Source organism: Pollicipes pollicipes, unplaced genomic scaffold (assembly GCF_011947565.3).
Source record: "Pollicipes pollicipes isolate AB1234 unplaced genomic scaffold, Ppol_2.1 Scaffold_4881;HRSCAF=5763_pilon_pilon_pilon, whole genome shotgun sequence".
Lineage (NCBI taxonomy): Eukaryota > Metazoa > Arthropoda > Thecostraca > Pollicipedomorpha > Pollicipedidae > Pollicipes > Pollicipes pollicipes.
This window is the reverse complement of record NW_023596576.1, coordinates 32369742-32386231: the sequence shown is the minus strand read 5'-3', so window position 1 is coordinate 32386231 and position 16490 is coordinate 32369742. Positions and strand designations below refer to the sequence as shown.

The 16490-nt window shown below is 50.2% G+C and overlaps 1 protein-coding gene across 1 annotated transcript in view; it reads left to right on the top strand.

The window, feature by feature from the left end:
* Positions 1-2042: 2042 nt before the first annotated feature.
* The window catches only part of ZnT35C (solute carrier family 30 member 3), a 40414-nt gene continuing 25966 nt past the window's right edge, over positions 2043-16490 (top strand). Inside the window, exons 1-2 of the mRNA XM_037223941.1 lie at positions 2043-2132; positions 3144-3457. Coding sequence (XP_037079836.1) covers positions 3180-3457 — 278 coding nt within the window. The 5' untranslated portion in view covers positions 2043-2132; positions 3144-3179. The remainder of the gene's footprint in view (positions 2133-3143; positions 3458-16490) is intronic.

The following is a 16490-nucleotide window of genomic DNA, read 5'->3' as shown; positions in this document are numbered from 1 at the left end:
TGCTTGCTCCAATCCGGATCCCGTGCACTGGGTTTTCTCGTGGGATCATCCGGGGTCCCGGTTCTACGTCGTCCTTTATACAAGATGTATTTAGCTATATAGTCTATACATGCTTTAAGTCTCGTTGCTTTCAGAACGGATGTCCAGGAACGTGTGCAACGACTTATAATTTTTAGTGGTTATAGATTCCCATCAGAGCTCTAGTTTTACCATATTTGTTGAGGAAAACATTGAGCACAGGATTGACCAACCTGGGGTACGGTTAACATCATGTGGTTTGAATGTACTAAATGAACGCGACTGAGTCTAAATCTGGGTATAAATGCCCGTTCCCTCCATTGTTACATTACATGCCCATTCTCTCCTCATGTGGGTACCTTAGGTACAATTATAAGAGTACATTTCGGTTCCTATGCTTTCATGCTTTCCTTTGGTATCTGAGGAGTGGGTGGCAAAAGGGATTCAGAAATTGGAAATGAGATCGAAGATATTGCATCGTTCACAATTCTTCAAGGAGGCCTGCATTCCGCGTGATTTTCATCAGCATGACGTGCTATTTTGTAAGGACCCACATCTTTACGGCAGAGTAAGGTGGAAGTGGGACAAAGAGAAGGGGGCGGGGTGTAAGATCGTTCGCTCAGCTGCGATTTGTCCGCGGCCCGAGAAGTCAAGGCTCTCAACGAAATGCGATCTTAAACCCCTGGACCACGTGGCGATCTTATGACCATCGGACGGCTCTGTTGACGTCCAAACCACTTACAAAAAAGGATGCATGGAAATAAAAGAAAGAAGCAAAAGCAAAATATTTGGGAAAGTTCGCTATGTTTCCATCGCTTTCATTCAATGTATGCTCAACAATGTCGGTTTTAGTTGCCTCAGCTTTCCTACTCCAAAACATTGTTTCTTGTTCTTGAAGGGTAGTTGTTGAGCTACAGCAAATATATGTGCATGGACAAAATGATTTTATAACTATATTTCTCGCCACCTCTGATATTTGGCAAGATAAAACATTTTGTCAGAACATCAATAGTTAGGCCATTTTGGTCAGCACTATTTCTAACACCGCTGACAACGGTTGCTAGGATACGCATGTACAAAATAATATATGCGATTCGGAGGCCCTTAGAGGGATAAATCATATCACATTGGGCCCCTCCCTGACGCGGGAGGCCTTCTGATCTGCGCAGACCGCAGCTGACCCCAGGTTGACGCAGAAACCCTCATTGCCGCAGCGACATTTCTGATCGCCAAAGGTGGTCCAATAATTGGCACACAGACCCCAGCTCGGCTTAACGGGCCTATGCTGGAGTTGGGATGGAGGGCACAAAGTTCGGTACTGGGGGCCCTAACAGGCAAAGGACCCTTTCATTACTTCAATGTGAAGAATCATAAGCTGCCATGTTCCCTTTCATTGTCAGAGGGCCCCGATCAAGGTGACAGGCTTTTGTCATTCGGATTCCCGTCCCCGTTCCTGTTGAGCACATCTTCCTCTGACCAAATCGAGGCCCATGTTGACACGGAATGCCTTGTTCGGCACTGTGGACCCCAGAACGATATTGCTACACTGGTACCTAGAAGTTCGATGGATTCATTTGGGGTAAGTTCACTGGAAGGCAGCAGTCGTGGTGCACATCATGTGGTCACCCGGAACGTACTTTGGAGGGCATTTGGTGCTTTCAAAGTAACAAATCATTCGTTAGACCGAGTGCCCCTTTGGCGTAGCACGCGCCAGATTGATTTCGAAAACTTTGGTTCTTGGGTTCGATATTACCTACTTGGTTCTTGAACTACCTTCAAAATTAGAGAAAATGGCAAAAGTTGCTCATTTCTCATACTTATCTGTATCATAATTTTCATTCTACCATCCAAACGTGTTGCAATGTATGCGATTGCTCATGTATCTTACCACGGGTGCAGACTTGTGGCATAAGAGGTGTGCCCCACATGACGTCATAAACAAATCTTTGCTGAGAAGTGCGCAGTCGTGAAGGCACCACCTGGTAAGTATAGCCTTGCTCCGAGGTGCATTCTACTTGCACAAGGCCAAGGCTACTGCTCCGCTCCGACGGCTCCGGCGATTTGCTGTGGGACGTGGGGGGTCGTGTCGCGCCGTCTGGGGAGGTGACGGCGAGGTAAGTTGACACTGTTGATAAATGGCGTTGTATCAGACTGATCACCGGCGAGTAGATGCAGTACTGTACTGTGCAGGGGAGGTTTGCTGTGTAAGGAGGAAGGAGCCTCCGCCGCTGCTGCGTTGAACCTGGTCCCTGAACTGCACTCTGAGCTCCCAGACGGGCGTTAGTTTTGAACATCAGTTTGGGGAGATGGCTGAGCTGAAAAAAGTTCAACCCATCCCTGAGATAAACACAACATTGAAATCCCCCAGATTGGACCAAATTTCTTCTCACAGTTAGGGAGACAGGCTAGAGTCCTACCAAGCTGCATAAGAAACTGCACCCTGGTCCCAAATGAGCTACATCTAGGCCAGTGGAAGCCTAGGTCAGTGCCATGTTGCCAGGGCACCTGACCACAAAGGAAGTTGGGGGAGAAGCTGAACCGTGAAAAATAATAAACCCTATTCTGAAATATGCCATCAAATAGGCCCGCATCTGAAAAAGCTATTCTTTTTAAGTGTGTAGGGGGAGCCCAAGTTGGTAGGGAGGCTAGAGATCCCCAGCTGAATAAAAAACTACACCCCTGGCACCTCCATAGCATGTCTGACACTGGTGATATTTTATGTAGTGATTGAAATCCAGCATTTTTGTTGGTCTCTTGCTGAGCATTTAAGCTGCAGGCCAAGGTCATCATGTACTACATGGCATAAGTTGCATTTTTCATCCTTGAATCAGATTTACTGGAATGAACCACACTAAACTGATCTGACCTGATGCAAGTAGTTCAACTTACAGTCTTGGACTTGCCTGCATATGAACATTATGCAGCACACACCTTTTGTGTATCTCCCTGTGATGTATGCACATGGCTCAAGTGAGATGTCATTGTGCTTTGTGATTTCCTTGACAAAATGTTGCATTGCAGTGCATAGCATTGTTTGCTGGACAGCTCTTCTATTTTTTTGATGGCCATGTACACCATTTTACCAATACCCCACCTACCCAGTAACTTCAGGCTGACTTCCACAGCATTGAGGAATCCTCAGAGACAGCATCACTTGCAAGATGGATGGGCGTCCAACATCCACCCCAACAGACGCTGCTGCTGCCGGCACCTCGTCATCCCGCACGCCCGGCACGAACTCCGTGTACTGTGTCTCGTTCAAAGACACGCACACGGATGTGTTGAATGTGACGCCGACAGCGCCACGCAGCGGTGATGGGGCGAAGCTCAGTTACCCTGACGGCCGCGGCGAGGCAGTGATAGGTGAAGACTGCTCCATGTACGGACATTCGCGAAGCCTTCTGCAAGAGGAATCTGGTGCTTCCCAGTCACCATCGAGGTAAGGTGTGGCACAAAGCAACACCTCCTGAGTATTGGGAGACTGTGCAATGATATTTCGAGACGCAACTCTTATGCTGAGGGGATGGATATTCCACCTTAGTGTGCGGCTGAAGAACCCTCACAAATGTTTCCTCTAAATCTGATGATGTGGCACGGGCCTGTTGGCTGCTGTTGTTGATTTTTCACATTTCATCAATTTTGGACATGCCATGACGTGTCTACAAAAGAGCTAGCGTAATGGCGGTGAGCACGAACGCTGGGGCCGGGCACGCGGCCAAAATTTGGCCAGGGGGAGGGATTTACCATAAGGTCTCGCACCGATGGTTGCCGTGGTGTTGCTGGAGGCCCTAAATGTTATTTATCATCACATCCTGGCCCATTTTTACATATGGTCCTCATTCCAGACAACCAGGGTCTGAGGCGCCCGAGGCACTATTGAAAACCAATCGGCCAATCAGAAAACCAATCAGCGAATAGCTCTTTCCCCGCCGCTGCATTTCAATTTTTCAGATTAAACGTCTGTGAAAGATGAATTCAGGGCTCCTTTGGGACGCCCAAGAAGAAAATGAGAGGGGCGACCCATCCTCCTGGTGAGCGCGCCGTTCACTTGGGCTATGCCGTATGACGAAATCACGGAAGATGCACCGTTTTGCAAAGCTGCTCTGAAAACAGATGAACTCTGAGCTCCTTGATGAGACTGTTGAACATCAGCGTCAATATTAGTCATCATCCTATCAGATGACACCTCCAAACTTCATGCTACGGCCATTTGTGATAAGAAAATTGGCTTTAAGGCGCCTTGTGGGGAAGATGTGTGCGACATAGAAAGCGAGCGAAGTATGATGATGCATTGGGCCAACATGCATTGAGCGAAGATGATGCATTGTAGCAAGAGGTCTGCACTTGAACAACTGCAATATAATTATTTGAACGGAGAGAAGCTATTGACAGTCCGATCGGGGGGGGGGGGGGGGGGACCAGGGTCCGACCTCTCTGCAAACGGTGGGTGTCAGTTGCGGTGTTTCGGTTCCATTGGGTCTTTCACCCTTCCGGGCACCCCCACTTCACTTGTCCTGTTATGCGGTCCGGCGCCGCACAGACAATGCCATCCGGAACTGCTTAAGATCCTAGACAGCGCTCCAGCATCCCCGCTGACGTGCGCGGCAGCTCGGTAAGCTCCCGATCGTATGGGACGTGGCTCTGGCGGACCCCTAACCCAGGACGGGAACGCCATGTTGAATGCTAGTTGGCCCTATTGCGTGACGCCATCATCATGCGATGCTCTTTCGACACACGATACCCCGTCGTCTCAGTTTCTGTGTCCTGGATGTTCAGCAGGCATTATTCCCGTCCGTTGGATACGCCCGTGTATCCGTTTATGTGGGACGTCTGTTTATGATTGCACGGATGTGACGTTTATGCTGTGGTCGGAGTTTGAGCCCCAATCTTTTTGGACATTCAGTGCTTCGGATTACAACCGATGACGCATAGTGTAAACACCAGCACGATGTGCAGAGATGACCCGTCAGAGCCGGGCCTAGACGTCGGTGACTCGGGTTCTAAGCGGTAGAAGACCAACACCGCTTTACGACGGAGAGAGCGTGCCGTCGGAATGCCAAAGCGGGTCGTTGTGCGGCATCACCAACCGGTCACCCGCCACAGAGCTAAAACCAGGGAGCGATCGGTGCACGGGCGCTGTTAAGGATCGAAGCCGAGTCGCGGCCATCAGTTTACGGCATGATCGTGGCGAATGTACCGTCCAAATATCACGATGCGAGCTTAACACTGGCCGTCCCAAGGCGGCACCGCAGGCGACCGGTATGCGGTTAACACCTTTTTGTAACGTGGTCTCGACTACAATTCGCCGTGGCCGGGGACTGTGGAGTGGATGTAAGCTATATGAGGACAAATTTACTGACCAATAACCACTCAAAATGGACGCGTTTTTGCGATATCTTCGGTACGGAAGTCCTATTATTTGATGCCGGTAACGTTGCAGATGATCAGGAAGTCGCTGATCAAGCTGCAGCCGACTTCGCGAGAGAGGCGGTGTACACAAAATGTTTGTCCAATGTAGTCAGCAATTCTCGCTCGCAGTGGTTGCCAGCCACCGGAGTGCGTCAGCGAAAAAGTGGAGAAATTGAGTGCCCGAAAGCGCGTGAAGTCCCGGAGGAGGCGCAATTTTGTTACATGTGATACCTGTTTTATAGCGAACCTCGTCCGTTTTTGGGTTGGTAATACGGCTAATCATTCTGAGGATTCCCCTCGCATGCCCTTACCTCGGACACTTGTTGAAACGATGCGTCGCGCATTGCTTGAGCTATGTACAACACAAACACGCTGTGTCGTGTCAGGTGCCCATTGGTCAGTTTTGTCGTGCACCGCGGCAATTCAGTCTTGGTGTTGTGTCTAGTGGGATGATAAGCCGATCACGATGGTGATGCCGTATGACCTCATCGGACAACTTCTGGTTCCTTCCGAGGTTATGGAGGGACGGCTTCTGCAGGCTCTTGACTTGTGCAAGTGCACATGTTGCGCCTCTCCTATGCTGGACAACTTTAAATTCTGATCATGTGATCATTTTGATGGTCTTAAGTGGCCCCCGAAATATGCCATTGACGTTTTTTCGTGTGTGTGGGGGGAGGGGGGGGAAGAGAGTGCACACAAAGCGGCTGCATGGCTGCAAATGCCCACACCGGAGTGCTCAGACCCGGCTGCTGGGCTGGCGCGTATGGCTGTCACGGGGCCTGTCACAGCCCAGACGGTACGAGTGTTTCAGAAACCGGTCGTAGTAATTGACCGAGTAAGCTGGTCGTGGCGTATTGCGGGCAACAGGCCGAAGTGTAATGGACTCCTGGTCCCGGTCGGGTACCGTGAGTGTTGTGGGCTCCTGGTCCCGGTCAGGTACCGGGAATGTTGTGGGTTCCTGGTCCCGGTCAGGCCGGTACCCGACCAGGATTGCATATGAGTAAAAAGGCGAGCGCTGGGCCAATGAAATACAGCAGGTGTCTGAACTGCTGGTACGCTAGGTATCTTAACACGCGCCCGGGTGGCCGGCTGGATACCCTTCGCTCGGGTGGAGAGGTCAGTTTGACCCCTGAGATCTCGGGAACTAAGAGAGCTAGGAACGCCAAATTTACAGGGTGTGTTGAACCGTACATTGACTTACTTGGGTCACAGTTTCAGGTTCCTAGGTCATGACCTTAGGGTCAAATGAGGTCAAACAAATTGAGATTCGAGGTTGGTCTCCAAAGTGCCCCCAGGACCTAGATAACCGTGTCTAAGCAAGAGGTCACATACTCATTTAAGGTCAGTGGCCTTACTTGACCTTTTTAAGGTCATGGTGACCAAAATCATACAAGCTGCTTTGAGTTTTGCATTTAAATAAGCGACAAAGGTTACGCTAGGCAGTATGTACCGAACAACAAAATGTTGACCTGAGTCGTCTTAGGTCAATGACCTATTCTGACCGCTAAAAAATTCATGTGAGATGTGTAATGCGGTTCCTGCTGTCAATAAATTCGAGATGAGCGCCAGAAACTACCTCATACAGGAAGCCCTTAAGTAATAAAACAGCTTGGTTTTGACCTTGGTCTGACCTTTGTACCGGACCTTAGGTCAAAATAATTTGCTCATTAAGCTGTTGTGTTGCCTTAGAAAGCATATCAGGGATGTAGGCTTTGTCTAACACTCCGTTGTTGCATCAAATGGAACGATTCCTTAGAAATTGACCGCTAAAACCATGGCCTGACTTTGACCTACCATAGGTCAGCGACTTCACGGGAAATATCTACATTTTTAGTGCCAAACGATCCGCTATTCAATTGTGTACAGCCATGACAAATTTGGCGCCGCTACGTCGCGCCGTTCGGCAACCGTTCCGGCAAAACCTTTGGGGTGGTCAATTTGACCCCCACCCGAGCGCGTGTTCATGTATCACCATCAATAGCATCATCGCGTATCATCATTATCGCTATGGTCATTCGATGCCAACTCAACAAACGAAGGGTCATTTTTGGCACTCACGTTTCGGGCTTTTAAACGAAATTTTGTCTGCACAATTTTCTTTAGCTCTGAACATGATTTTGAGAACACCAGAGTGATTAGAGCCAGTGATTTCGGGGTAGAGAAGTGTTCTTATTTTTCTTGTTAAAAAAGACAATTCTAACGATTGTATCCAGAAAAGTGGTTATCACTGACCCAATAACCAACAACGGGACGATAGACCTCAAATGCAACTACATTTTTCGTGCCATTATTCCACGGAATTATGAGAAAACGTAAAAATCTATTTACTGTTTCCAATTTTGTTTTTTAACATTGCTGACCCAGTTCATCTCACAATTACTATGACTTTTGGATTCTCCATACTTTTCTTCCTCAGCGATGGTGAACTTAAGTGCAAGTGAACTCTCGAAACAAAAATGTTTGATGGTTACGTTGCAATGCATTTCATTTGTCTTTGTGTTTGGTGCTTTATCGATATTTATAGTTAAATTGCTGCGGTTTCTGATAGATTTGGCTTTAAGTGACAATTAAGACGCTTCTAAATTTCGTCGGTAGCAGACAAGGCACTTTTTCACCCCTGCTTCTTCCTTGATACCTCACAGTGGTACGACTGGTAGTGGCAAAGATATGTTCAGAAGTGTGCTCAGCCCGCCCGTCAGCAGCGTGACAGGCCGGGACCGCTATCAGTACCGTGACCGGCCGGGTCTGTCGTTAGAAGTGTGACAGGCCGACCCTGCCGTCAGCGGTGTGACAGGCCGGCCCTACTGTCAGCGTTGTGACAGGCCGGGCCTGTCGTCAGCGGTGTGACAGGTCGGGACTGCCTTCAGTAGTGTGACAGGCCGGGCCTGCCGTCAGTACTGTGACATGGTGGGCCTGCCGTCAGCGGTGTGACAGGTCGGGACTGCCTTCAGTAGTGTGACAGACCGGCCTTGCCGTCAGTACTGTGACATGGTGGGCCTGCCGTCAGCGGTGTGACAGGCCGGGCCTGCCGTTGGTAGTGTGACAGACCGGCCCTGCCGTCAGCGGTGTGACAGGCCGAGACTGCCGTTATAAGTGTGACAGGTCGGGACTGCTGTTACAAGTGTGACAGGCCGGGCCTGCCGTCAGCGGTGTGACAGGCCGGGCCTGCCGTTGGTAGTGTGACAGACCGGCCCTGCCGTCAGCGGTGTGACAGGCCGAGACTGCCGTTATAAGTGTGACAGGTCGGGACTGCTATTACAAGTGTGACAGGCCGGGCCTGCCGTCAGCGGTGTGACAGGCCGGGCCTGCCGTCAGCGGTGTGACAGACCGGCCCCGCCGTCAGCGGTGTGACAGGCTGGGCCTGCCGTCAGCGGTGTAACAGGCCGGGCCTGCTGTCAGCGGTATGACAGGCCGGGACTGCCGTTATAAGTGTGACAGACCGGGACTGCTGTTATAAGTGTGACAGGCCAGGCCTGCCGTCAGCGATGTGACAGGCCGGGACTGCCGTTATAAGTATGACTGGTCGGGCCTGCCGTCAGCAGTGTGACAGGTCGGGCCTGCCGTCAGCGGTGTGACAGGCCGGGCCCGCCGTTAGTACTATGACGGGCCGGGCATGCCGCGCATCACTGGTGTGGCAGGCTGGGCCTGCCGGCGGAAGCTATATCATTGCCAGTTAGTTACTGCAAGGCTCGCTCGGCCTGCGGCCCCGTTCGAGGTGACGATGCGCCAATGACACAGTGACTGTGCTGACTGTGCTGCATCAACAAATCGGGGCTGCAACGAGGGCTTAGCCCGTTCAAGGACGTTCTAATTTTTTTTTATCCGGTGACGCAGGCGAGGCTGATGTGAAACTTGCACTTTTCAGGTCTGGGCGCTCAGAAGCCAGACGTGGATATGAGCGAAAAATCTTAATTACGACGGCGTAAACCGCTCGCCAGTTGGTCGTGCACTGTTCCGTGTTTGGACGGCATTTGTGCGATGGCCTCTTAGAGCGGGAGCCCTCGTCGTACGCGAGGCGGTCTGGGCCACGGGGCGCCGCCGGCAGTTTACCCCGTGCTCCGCGCGTCTCGCGGCGTGTGGTCTGGCCAGGCCTGACGGGCGCCCCACCCGCCCCGCTCATCCGGCACCATAGCCGCCTGCCGCGGTGGCGAGCGCCGGCCGGCCGCCGGCCGCCATTGGCAGCGCCGCGACGCCACTGCAAGCGAATCGGCCAACGGGGGTCAAAGGTCGTCCCAGCCCCAGCCGCCGGCCAATTCTGCACACGGCCGCGTAGTGTGCGTGGATCTGCGTGCCACACGACCCTACCGAGAACCGCGCGGCGGGGGAGGTCGGCGTCCTGCGACGGCGCTGAACCGGGCCAAGGTTCGGCGGCACTTCAGGGGTACGGAGGTCGCGGGTGGCGCCAGTTGTTTGTCGCTGTGGTGTGCCCACTATCGACGATTTCCGTCGACGGTGGGAGTTAGGAGAAGGGATGTCGGATTTCGCGACGGGCTGTCATCGAATGGTCCCCAGGTGATAGTCGCGTTTTATTCTGGTAATAGGACGTGATAAATAGGCCCTTGAATGCGTATAAGTCTGCCAGGATTCTGAGTATATTAATGCACGACTGTATGACGTGCACGATTGTACACATGGAGTTATAAACATGGAATTATTTCAGCCTTACACGTCGATAGTTACGTAACCGCGTCCCATGACTGCATGGAATTTACACAGATGATTCCTTCTTTTACATTGAGCGTATTAGAATGCAGTTTCGGGTGTTTGAGATGTGTATGGCAGAGGGGTGTATTGATGTGACAGTGTCGTCCCCGCCGAGTACTCTCGGGAGGTTCGTGGGGTGGCAGCCACTGCCCGCGTCGGTCGTGGGTCACCTTGCAGTGCTTGTAAAAAGTGTTGCTTGCAGAAATGCTAGGAAACAAAAAGTCACGTTTTTTGTGTCGAAACACGAGTGATACGTTCTCACAGTTCACCGAAAATTTGGGCGCCATTACGTGGCATGTCGAAGAGATGTTCTCAACAAATCTTGGGGGGTTCGCAACGACTCACCCCCTGTCTATTAGGACGAAGGTACTCATGTCATTTTTTTTCAAAACACGCGTTCGGGTGGGGGATAATTTACCTCCCCCGAAGTTTTTTTCGGAATGATTTCGGAACGGCGTGGTGTTGCCGCGCCAGGTCATGGATAAGTGAATAGCAGACCTTTTGGCATACAATTTTGGATGTCCTTGTAAGGTCGCTGACATGACAAATCAAATTCATCCCGTGACTCTCAGCGAAGGCAATGTCAGGGAATTGTTTGGTGTGATACGACAATGGAGTTTTAGATAAAGCCATACATCTCCGAGATAGCTTCATGGCCAATAAAAAGGTCAAAGTTTACAAAGTTTATTACAGCACATTTCTTTGGTATAGGGTCAGATTTGAAAGACACAAAGGTTAAAACAAAAGAAACCTGTTTTTTTTTTGCTTGAGAGTTTGTTTTATGGGACAGTTTCTAATATTCACTTCGTTTTTTTCATAACAGAGACGTAACAGACATTTTTCATGGACCTTGGAAGATTAAGTCAGACCACTGACCTAGAATGATCCAGGTCAACATTTTGTTTTTTGCTAGGAATGTGCCGCCTAGCGTAGTCCTCGGATCTTATTCAAATTTAAAAATCGTTAAAATGTCGTAGGGTTTTGGATACCATAATCTTCTAAAAGGCAAATGAGGCCACTGAACTTAAATGAACACCAATGACCTTTCACTTGGAGCGGGTATCTGGTTTCAACGCGGTAGCATGAGGAGGTCCAGAGGCCATTTGGATACTGACCTTGAGTTTAACCTGATATGACATTATTTGACCCGAAAGTTATGACCTAGCAACGTCAAATTTTGACAAATCAATTCACGTACAAGCCCATCCACCCTTTGAATTTGATATCGTTCTGTTGGTTTCTGAGATCTCAGGTGTCAAAATGCCCATCAGAGCGTGTGATTTGAGTACCCCACCAGGGTTGTGTGTGGTATTCGACCGGCCACCCGGGTGCTTGTTAAGGAGCTGAGTAAGCTTGAGCAAGGAACTGATTCCTGACATGATTTTCCACACGATGCGTCCTATTGGTGTAATTGAAAGGTGACTAATAAGGCGTATAAACTGATCACGCGGTCAGAGCTACAAGCGTTTCCGCACCCAGTTTTTATCGACAAAATTTGTATCGACGTGGGCCTTGCAACGACCAATATGCCCCTGATCCTCCTCGACGGCAGTATGGAACGCTAGGTGACGCGTTTTAAGGCCGCACTGGTCCTATGGACATGGCCGCCACCTGCGAAGAAGCAAATGCTGGAAGGGGACTGTCTGAATGCAGTTCTCAGGGAGAAAAATGGACTCCCGACCTATTTGAAGGATTGTTGGCCCGATGGCATTGCGAGAACCGAAGCTGCCTACAATTCAATCAGCAATGGAGCTCCCTCTTCAATGTTGCAAAATAAGTTATTATGCTGTTATTGGGACCTGAAATCCAATCTTGCTCATCTTTGCTGTTGGTCACTGGGCAGCTCTCAAGCTTTTGCGATGTTTGTGATGGTTTAAAGTGGGCTCATCGCAACTTTGAAACCATGCTGCTTAAATGCAGTTTGCGGTTTGTGATCAATTTCAGAGCGTACCTCATCGTGATGCTGGTAGTACGGCGGGTGATCAGTCATGACCGCATCAACTGTTCTACACGGCGGTGATCGGCTGTTGTGCAGGCGTGACTGCATCAACTGTTCTACACGACGGTGATCGGCTGTTGTGCAGGCATGACCACCCCAACTCTTCTACACGGCGGTGATCGGCTGTTGTGCAGGCATGACTGCATCAACTATTCTACGCGGCGGTGGTCGGCTGTTATACAGGCATGACCACATCAACTGTTCTACACGGCGGTGATTGGCTGTTGTGCATGCAGCCAAGGAGATAATGAGGACTGCATCGTACAGTGGAGACGGCAAGCATCAACTGTGCTATTCTGCGGCTCCAAAGGTTGTGATGTTCAGAAAAATTCCAGAGGGTAACTTGCATGGTGAATATCGTTGGCCGGCGTGTGCCCAGTCGATATGTGCAGCAAGTTATGCAGTAAGTTGTCCAATCGTCCGGTTTTAGACTACCCAATCGCCGTCAAGTCCTCCACCTACCATGCTTGCGTCTCTCAGGCTTTCCGAGCATAGTTAATCATAGCAGAAGGTTCTCCGACCGTAGGTCTTTCGGGCTCTCTGAGGCTCTCTGAGCTCTCTGAGCGTAGGTCTCGCGTGTGTAGGCATTCCTGGAGTGGCTTTTCGGATGACAGGTCTTCCGAGGTTAGATATTCCCAGCGGTAGGTCTTCCAAGCTTAGGTGTTCCAGGAGAAGGTCCTCTGGGCTCAGGTGTTCCCGTCGTAGGTATTTCACGTCGTGGGTCCTCTGGAAGTGGGCGTTCTGGGCTGATCCCGTGCCCGGCGGCCGCATGTTCGCGCTTGGTCCTGTTGGGCTGTGCGGTTGGATGGCGCTTTGTCGAGCTGGTGCGCTGCTTGATACGTCCCCCGGCGATGGCTGCTTCAGATATCTCCTCACACAGCCTTAATGACATACAGCCTTCCTGGAAACGCTGCTGGCGGATGGGAAACTCCTTACCGTGATGCCTCAAGAGAGGCAGCGGCCGGGCGACAGGGGAGGGGGAGGGGCGGGGGCGTCGTTGCGACGTGACGATGGTCTGGGGAAGGGGAGGGGAGGGCAGACAGCGCGGTATCAGCGCGGTCCGGCAGTGGTGGTGTGGTGCGCGACTGAGCAGGCCGCAACCTTAACAGCGTGGTGACGATGGCTCCGACGGGGCACCGCAGCCGAAACGACGTCCCGCACGCCGCTGCTGGCTGGCGAGCCGCAGCCCACCCTGCATACCGTCCGCTTCGGCGACCCCCAGAAAGTGTGGTATGGGTACGTACGCCGACCGGGGGGCACCTGTCCACACCGACAGCGCGTTTGTGCCGGAGAAGACCGGCCCTGGTAGAGAGATTGGGCCTGCCGCGAAATGGTACGCGAGTTAGAGTTGTTGAATGCGGTGTCATGCTCTAGTTCATTTGGTCCATTTGTTTTTTACTGGAGCTTGACGCTGTAATCATCCAGCGAAGTTTTGTCTTCACGGAGTCTGAATGTGAAAGTGACAATGCAAGCTGGTATGTTTGAATTTGAATATAACGCCTGTATGTTGTTTGGAGTGAAGTTTGTCTCCGATCGTTATTTAATGTGTCTGCCTTGGTTCCAAAGAAGTCAAGCAAAAAATGGCAGGATAATTTGTCTTGCCCCCCCCCCCTTCCCCGCCCCCATCATCCATACGTGACGTCGTAAGGCATATGCCTGCTTTAGTTTCAAACAAGCCAGGAAAAAGATGGGGGATAATTTTTCCTTGCCCTCCCCCCTCTCATCCACGCGTGACGTGATTTATGGATGATCCCTTATGGATGTCGATGTTCTATAGCTGTGGTTGTTGTATAAGCGCCGTTTAGCTCTGTCGTCGTTGTTGTATAACTCGGTAGCCGTTGTATGGATCGGTATCGCATGACTCGACACTGTCTTGCTGCTGGTCGTTGTCATACCAACGGCAAGCACGAGCCTGCGTCGCAAGAAAAGCAACTGCGGCGGGCAGCGAGCGGTGGCTTTAAGCAACTGAGTTATTTTGTATTTCATAGGTTTGAAAGTACACATTGGCCCTTGGCGTTTTCTTCTTCTTTTTTTTTGCTCGGAGAAACTGACAGTGTCTTAATTTCTTCCTGCCTTCATTATGGCAGTGATTTAGTTTATATAATTGGGGAGACTGCTAACGTAAAAGTGGAGGTGCTGTCACGATTTGCGACTTGAAGCTGAAGTGCTGTTTAAAACCTATGAACCTAAAAACCTAAAAACCTTAAATTTGGTCTGTCCAATCCGTCTGAGGTTTTTTTTAAAAGAAATCATGATTTCATGTGGCTACAATCCAATCGACACCGAGTCAGAAGGGAATTTTTGAACAACCATATGAGGCCTTTCAAAAAGAGGCAATAACACCCAGACGTAGCCATTCATTTCACCTGTGAGATCTGCTACAATTGGTCAGGTCCACGGCCTGCCCGAATGCGTATGGCACGATACGAAAATCAACATTAGGACATAACCAGATCTGTGTTAAGCACCTTGGAACCATTTATATATGACCGCATGCAAGGAGGTGGAAAGGGTTGGTAATGGTTTGATTTGGCGCGAATGAAGGGCGGGAAGGGGAAAAGGGGATTGGGCAGCGCAGTGTTCGCTCAGTTGTGGCTGCAAATTATACATAAGTCTTTTTAAAAGGTGTTTTGAAACATTGAAGCCGGGTACATACCCTAGCTCTCTCGGGGTCAAAGGGACCTTGCCTTTTTGGGACGTTCGCCTGAAGGAGGTGTTCCGCATTTGTATGGGGTCTTAAAATGAAATAGCCATCCTGAAGATCATTCGGTGCAGTCCACAGCCCTGCCCTTCTTAACACCTAATCATCTAGTCTTTGAGCTTCATGCATGCGAAGAGGTGCGGACTTTTTTTGCGAATTGTTACAAGGCACCCAGGCATCCATGGCGCCATAGAATGTCATTGAAACCCCGCCATTCCACTGGCCGTGAAGCGTTCAAGGCCATGAAAAATATGATTGTTGAGTCGCTCCTATCTGGCGCTCGTGAGCACGATCTCCACATATCACGACGCCAATTGGCTTTCAACTAATGTACGAGCTCTGCAACATTGTAGTGCGAACTACGTTTTGCGCCTCGTAATACAAGAAGCTTAGATAAGACAGTAGTCATAGCCTTATTCCTCGGAAAATAGCCAGGAGAATGATAAGTTTTCGTCAGGCAATTTTTGATTTATTACCGATATTCGTTTCGATAAAGGCATGTTGCCAAAATATCAGCGCGTCTATGTCTCCATCCTCCTGGTCTTTCCCCGAGGAATAAGTCTACTCCTACTGTTTTAACCGTGAATCGTGTCCCTCACTTTTGCACTTCACAATTTACATAACACGGGAAGCTTGCATTCTCCCTAATTTTACGGAAATAAGACTTGTAATCAAATAGCATATGAAAAACGCCATACCTGAACGTTTGAATGCAAGTAAGCACCTTAAACCCACGGATAAATTCGTAAGACCATCACGAGATAGGGCCAAAGTACAAGCACCTAACGATACTTAGTTCAGTGCTCATGCAGTACCGCCTTGGGCCACTTCTCGGGAGATGAAAAACCGCAAGTGAGTGCTGTCATCTAAACGCTCCATGAAGCGATCAAACAATGGTGCTTTGAGGAGCATGTTTACCAAATAGAAAAATTGCGTTGTCTAGCGCTGTCTTTGCCATAAGCAAACCAATCCGTGTAAGTTAGCTTATTTCATCATATATGATGCCTCATATATGATCTTTCATCATAGATGGTCTTCAAGCTTGAAGCATTCCGTTTAGCACAACGTATTCATTGGGATAGGTCTTCGCTGACCGTAAGAATTGTGCCACCAGGGGAGGATTTGAAAAGGGCCAAAAAGCCCAATGCAATGCACTGGGCTTTTTAATAGCATTAGAAAATAAGCATTGCTATCTTTGAACCAATACACTTATTTTTAAAACACGCACTTTCAGTTTGTCCTGTAAGATTCGGCTGCACTGTTTTCATTTTGTGTAATGCTTTTTCAACAAAATAGCCTTTTCTGTCGCTTTTAAGTCAGTAGTCGGGGTTATCGGACTTCGGAATGGACGGCTCAAATTGAAATGATGTTCAGTCAGTTTAAAAGGTCCTTTGGGAACTTGCCACCAGTACAATTCTGCCGTGCTGACTGTGCTGATGTCAACTGCCGTGTCATCCTTGCTGGCACCGGCTGCCGAACAGTCCGCGCTGACGTCAGTTGACGTGCTGGCTGTGCTGGTGCCGGCTGTTTTGCGGGCCGTGCCGCCCGTGCTGCCGTGCCGGCTGCGTTGGCCGCGCTCATATGGGCTCCTGTGCTAGTTGTACTCACACCGGCCGCCGTGCTTGCACCGGCTGCCGTGCTTGAGCCGGGTGCCGTGCC